We start from the raw sequence: 6,937 nt of genomic DNA, 5'->3' as shown, positions 1-6,937 counted from the left end.
ATTTAAAATATAATTTATACATATTCAAAAGTTAACAAATGAAATATTCATTCCATTTTAAATTCAAATCCTAATTTTCTTTCGAGTGTTATATCTTGCACCATACCTGTGGGAACAATTAACTATCCTTTTTAGTTCGTTAACCTACGCTCGATGGTCCAAAATAAATTACTTTAATAGGTTTTTTCTCTCACAAATCCAAAGCTACTTTTATTTATGGAACATAATAAATTTTTAATTTTAAAGAATGGTGAAATTTTCTCTCTCAGTGAATTTGGGCCAAACCAACTTAATGGATGTGAGAGCATGATTAAGTTTCTAGAAGCATCAAAAATATAATGATAGCCCAACCTCCATTTAGACATTCGTAGCTCAATCAAGATGGAACTCAAACTAATTTCATAGACCTAAACTCTGTCATATGGTTGTGTTGAGGTCAATGCACTCAAACCACCATGAGTTCATTTAGCAGTCTTACCTTTTTGTCTCTGTTTTTTTTTTTTAATTTTTATTTTCTAAGCCTTTGGTCTAACTAATCTTAAGGTGGATTGTTCAACCCCACAAGTAAGCTACCAAGTAAATTCAGAAAATACAAAAAGGTCCTTTTATTATATTCCAGCATCACAAGTGGTTCAAATTTTGTGGACATTCGAAAATGTCCAACGCGAGATTGAAATCCAAACTGCATGGGAATCATCCTTATCGCTTACCATCATATCGTGGTCCTAAAGGTATTTTACCTTACTATATATATAGATCTTACAACTCGACTAATTCTGAAGTAGATGAATCTTATATTCCGTCCACTAAGTAAATTCAGTAACTCTTGACATGATATCTCAATTTCACTAGTAGTTCAATTGTCATAGGTATATTGCTTGAGAAATGCACTATACTTTTTTCCATCACACCAAATATTTAGGTATTTTACCTTACTATCTTTGTTGACAAAGGTAAAGTTATCACCTTAACCATCCCAAACCTTAATCGAACGGCCTTCCATTTTACCTTGTCATCTTGATCTTTAACTTACTTTGGTGACTCGAGATAACTAGATCATATGCTATTTTAACTTCTTGGAATGATAATATTAAAACTAGTAGATATGTAAGAGGTGCAATATTTGGGGAAAAGAAGTCATTTGAAAACTTCTCAACTTTAAATGCATCTATTAAGAAATTTGCCAATTATATATTTACCTTTTATTTATATTACCATTATTTCATTTTTATATATTTGAAAAATATACATCGTAGGTTAAAATTCCCCTTCATGAAAGTGATGAGAGCGACTCACACAATAGATAATATATTTTAATTTCCTCAATTTCTTATCCACACTCGATTCACTCCCATCTACTTGCACTTTTCCTAGGAAGAGAACTCGAGCCTTAAAATACCTCACAATCTCAATACATTTAAGTTTGCTTTCGTACCAAAAGTGTTTGAGGACGAACCAGTAGCCAACGATCTTCACAAACACTAAAAGGCTCAAAATAACACTTGTGTTCGTATATCAAACAGGAGGTACATTTGATCTAACTCAAACTAAATAGCGTTTTACCAAATTCCAAAGAGTTCCAACACAAGTTTTCATCCTGGATGCAAGAGTAATTATACTTATTTACAGTGTACATTGAATGAATACAATGTATTCCTTTGGACAAGGTCAAACCTGTTGATGAAGAGCGTTTGTGCATTGTGAAGGATCGAGACTGGTCAGTATAAATGTGTCCTAAGAGCGCTTGGATTTTCCTGCACTTTGTAGTTCCTTGTGGAGATAAAATGCTTCCCCTTGGTCCTCGTTCATCGCTCTTTTCTCTAGACTGCACAGCGTGAGTTGCTTCAGCAGCTTCTCCAGGCACGAGTGCATGCACCTATTTGGATCCTTCAAGGCAGGATTTGTGGATAAAACTGCAGCATTTACTGCATCCGCTACAAACTCACGCTGCGGCAAATCAAGTAGATATCCAAGGCTCGATTCTTCAGGAACTTTATAGGCGAGCAATCCAACAATGTCCTACCCATACATGAAAAGAGACACCGGTGGCACAAAGCATTAAGCATATAAACAAACAACCAAAAGTGAAGAGCAAATGCTACAGCAGACCAAGTTGTATTTCTGCTCTTCACATCACAGTATAAATATCTATAGAATGTTAACTTGAGATGCATGGCCACACCACTGATCTTAAGGTGACAATTTATAACTGTCATAGTGATAAAAACTTAATGTTAAGAGTGTTAGGTTAATAGAATATTATTTAGTGAGTTTAGACTCGCACACTTTAGATAAGAATTACCATATAGAGTGTTATATTAAGATTCAAAATCTCAAGTTATATTGGTGTTTCGGTCTTTAATTAAGTTATATTGGTGTTTCGGTCTTTAATTAGAACCATATATTTTCCGTACCGTGCCAAACAATATTGTTTCGGTATCATGCTCAATGATACTGTTTTGGTATTATGCTGACATTCCGATGTATAGTGTCGGTGACGAATTGAAGGTGGAAGGAGATGAAGAAGCAAAAGTAGAAGATAGGACAACTATGTACCTTAGTTCAAATTTGTTTTTCATCCAAAATGGTATATGGTATGATTTTGACATTATCTTATACAAAGACAAACTATAACAAAATAATATTATCTCAATTTATCTTTAGTTATGCATTAGAAAATTAAGAAGTGTCGAATGTTGACGTGAGCAATTAACGACATGATTGATACAACACAGGACACACGGTCTATGTTGATTAGTATCAAATTTTGATAATTTATCAAACCAATATGTTGACCATTTTGTCCCAAACACTATATGAGATTTCAAACCATGTGCTATGTATGGATAAGATAATAGTGTCTCTTATGAGATTGCAGTAGATTATTTTCCTGGCAGGATTAAGATTATTTCCCCATAAGGCCACCACCACCAATGGCCTTCTCTCATCTCTTGATTCATTCTCCCCTCATCATTTCTCATCTCTTTAAAGCAATTCTCAATCCTTGATACCTTCCAAGGCAAGAACCTTCTCCATTGGCTCATCATGGACGAGTGTCTACCATTCATCTTGCTTCAAATATCTCAATTTTAAATTCACTACTGTCACTTCCAGATTCTCTTCATTTCTCTTGATTGGATCATCTCCACGTGAGAAGTTTCACAGGAAGTTAGGCTTCTTTCACTCCTGTTCAGGATAATCAGTACCAAATTTCATTCAGCTCATCAGTGCCTCGCTTCCATCTCGCTCTTTGCCCACTCATTTTCTTCTATACAAGTGGGCTGCATCAAACAAGCTTCCTTAGTCATCTCCTCCTAAACGAATGCCACCTACAAGACCTCTTCTGCCAAATCTAGTCTTCAGAAGAGTTTGTACTACCTCCACAGACCAGTAGGAGGCCATGCCCTTGTCACATGACCTTCCTGATACTTGACATCAATCTGTCAAGTTTCCTTTTCTACTCTGCTTGGTCTGTTTTTAGCTGCTCTTATACAGGCAAGGAACAGTTTACCTCTCATACTTGTCTTGAAGTTTATATTTAACTTTTAACTCTCAATCTCTCATCTATTTCCTATCCTTGTGCACATCTCTCTTGTTTTTACATACCACACCCAGACACAAATATTGTCTTGAAGTTTTCTAATTCCATTTTCATCATCTTCATTCAAAGACAATGGTCCCTCTCTAATCTCCTAGTGTTCTTTCTGTGATCTTCCCATCCTTCAAAATCTCCTTGCCTCCCTTACACTCGACTGCTATGTTCGTGTACTGCTGAATGCACCACTCCTCTCCTTTATTCAGTTAATTGATTGCTGCTATATGCAATGGTTGTTCTTTCTTCAATATATTGCAAAGTGCTGTATACATCCGCCTCTCACCATTCTTCAGTTGATTGTGTTGTATGCACCACCTCTCTTCTTTTTCTGCAGCCCACTCGTGTTGTAGGCACCACCACGCTTCTTTCATCAATCTATTGTGTTTCTTTATGTGTCACTTAGGGAAAAGTTCACTTGAGAAACTTCCTTTTGGAGTCTCTTCTTTTGATCTCTATCAACGAACCAATGCTTAGATGCTGCACAAAACCTTTGTTTGCCTATGTGAGTATTATGTTTTCATTTGATTATGGTCATATTACAGTCTACATTTTCCAGTTCACATAACAAACTGGACATATACAGTGTCTATGCTTCAACTTGTGGAGTGCTAAGAGTATTAGGTTAATAAAATATTAAATCATGGATTTAATTGCACATAGGTATTTATGGGTGTCTGTGTGTGCATGCAGTGTCTCTTATGAGAATGCAATACATCATTTCCTTTCATCACATCAAACTTATTAACTTAAATGTTATTCTATGACTCCAACTCTGATACAAAAATTGAGCACACTCTCTTATAAAAATGCAATAGATTATTTCCTTTCGCCAAACTTAACAACTTAAATGTTATTCTACGAATTTATCAACACACTGATCCAGAAATAAAAATGAATATACAAATGGCATAAATATACTGAAACTATGAAAAGAATTAACAAATGAAAGCAATCATCAACATTATCAAATAATAAGTAGATACCTCAAGCAGGTCAGCATAACTCTTTACTTTGTAAAACTTAGTTATCTCAGTGCTACCATAACTTACCGCATCTTCTGACTGCTCTGCCTACAAAGCAAAGCATGTTAGTATCGTAAGCAGCATAACCATGTAAGATTAAAACAATAAGAGGTACAAGAAAAGAACCACTGCCAATAGAGGTAGTTAAGAAAAGACAAAGCGTTACTTGAACATACTGTTACTATTATATACTCATGTGATTTAGGGTTTATTAAGGATTCAAGAAGTTAAATACGAAAATGTGCTGCAATTAGGATTTTTAGGGCTGAACCAGGCTGTCTCTGTGCAGTTTTTGACTGGATTTGGGTTCAATTTGGGTTTAGTAAGGTCATTCAATGGTTGGCAATCATCTTGAATTTGATTTGGGCACAAATATAACTCAGATTCAATTTAATTTCGCCGTTTTATGGTTAACCGGTGTTGAGCAGAATGGATCAGCTGGTTAGGGTCATGCATCAAATGACCCCTCTCCCTCTCTCTCATGCACCTTCTCTCATCCCTCTTTCAAGTAACCCATTGCAGTGTTAAGGTTACTCTCAGTCTATCAAGTCTGAGTAGACCAATCATCTATGTGAGCCAATCACGATGATTGAGCTAGGCAGGCATAGTTGACCAAGCAAGCTAGCTAACTTGAGTGTGTCAATCAAGATAAACAAGCCAAGTGGACTAGATGGGTCAATTTAGTTAATTGAACCGGTGGGACCATAAAGGTTAATTGAGCTAGCAGATTAAACAAGTCACACAAGCAAGTGGGATGGGGGACTAGTCGAGTCGATTGAATGGGGTGAGCTAGTACCATTGATCGAGTTAGGTGGTTGAGTGGGATGGGCAAACCAGGTGAGTTGTGCTTGTCATGCTGACTGCATATGTGATGAGGTAGACTGGTGACATGCAAAGATACTAGATAAGCAAGTAAAACCGATTGAAAAATTAGATGAGAAAAAAGGTTAAACATAGCGTGTTTAACCAAATATACAAGAGAATAGAACAAAATATTGCTCTTTTATTCCATTTCATTTTATTTCATTTATATGTCTATATGTGCCAAATGAACCCTTAATCGCAATGCACCCTATGGCATGAGATGGTGCCTTTCAAAAATTGCTTTCAGTTCTATATTGATAATGAAAAATATTTTAAATAAATCATCATACTTTAATATTCAATATTATACATAACACAAATAGATAATAACTAAAATAGTATGTTGAATAAAAATAACTATATGTACTAATAATAACAAATGCCATGATGCAAATAACATTTGAAAAAACTCCCAGTGTAATAAATAATTAATTTGTATCATTTTAAACAAAGAGCTTAATATAGAAGATACTTCAAAAAAAACTATATGCAGCTTATGTTAGTAAATTATATTAATAAGATGCACTAATTCAATTCAACATATTAAGTAAAAGATAAAGATAATATTTGCACAATTGAATAACCCATGGTTTTCTGAAGAGACATCACTGATACCAGATTCTACAATGAAAGTTATTCAAAGAAAAAAAACCTATAGTAGAAGATCCAGTATGAACTTACCTTAATATACTCAATAAACCTTTGAGAGCAGAGTATAAAACAGATAACAGACATCTCATCCTGCAAAAAACAAGTTGGCAAGTTTCATTTGCAAACTCTCGCACTCAAGTTACACAGCTGATATATTCTACACCGAGATATGGAAAAACATGATAAATAACTCCAGAAGATTAATTGAGAACACACAAAAGTCTTTTATGGGCTTTATGTCATGGGATGATGGCAGGGCCCATTTGTAAATATGTAATGCAGGTTTAAAATCTCAAGTTGTACCAAGTTTCAATCACTAGAATAATACAGTAGTACCATATCATGCTGTTATAACATGGTTTCAATACTTATTATTAATAATAACATGATTAATTTTACTTGATATTAATTGTAACATTAAATTAATAATAACATGCTGCTATAACATGGTTTCATACTTTCATTATGGTTGAACTAGGTTTCGGGCTCACATGACAAATGGTTGTTGAAGTAAGTAGAATAGATGAAAATCTACAACCCCGAAGAAGCTACAGAGTGAGAGAACTTCACGAGGATGATTTTGCATCCGAAGAAGAAGATGAGGATCACAATAATGATATTGAGTTGATGTCCGATGAAGAACAAGTTGTTGAAAATTACGGAGAAGTAGAATAAATGTGATATTTTATTAGTTGTGTAATTTTGAACTAATTTTAAATTTGATGTTATTGTGTTTGATTTATAGTATATGATTTATTATGTAATTTATATTGATACCGTGGAATCTGCCTTGTGGTGCCTAATC

General features: G+C 34.6%; 1 protein-coding gene across 1 annotated transcript in view; it reads right to left on the bottom strand.

Moving 5' to 3' along the window:
• Window positions 1-1,482: 1,482 nt before the first annotated feature.
• The window catches only part of LOC122026629 (ran-binding protein M homolog), a 30,941-nt gene continuing 25,486 nt past the window's right edge, over window positions 1,483-6,937 (bottom strand). Inside the window, exons 8-10 of the mRNA XM_042585363.1 lie at window positions 6,163-6,222; window positions 4,579-4,665; window positions 1,483-2,019 (exon numbers count right to left, since the gene is read on the bottom strand). Of these exons, the coding sequence (XP_042441297.1) occupies window positions 1,735-2,019; window positions 4,579-4,665; window positions 6,163-6,222 (432 nt within the window). The 3' untranslated portion in view covers window positions 1,483-1,734. The remainder of the gene's footprint in view (window positions 2,020-4,578; window positions 4,666-6,162; window positions 6,223-6,937) is intronic.

The sequence above is a fragment of the Zingiber officinale genome, chromosome 1A, assembly GCF_018446385.1.
Source record: "Zingiber officinale cultivar Zhangliang chromosome 1A, Zo_v1.1, whole genome shotgun sequence".
In the NCBI taxonomy this organism is placed as follows: Eukaryota; Viridiplantae; Streptophyta; class Magnoliopsida; order Zingiberales; family Zingiberaceae; genus Zingiber; species Zingiber officinale.
The sequence above is the reverse complement of the archived record's forward strand: the minus strand, read 5'-3'. Positions and strand labels throughout refer to the sequence as shown.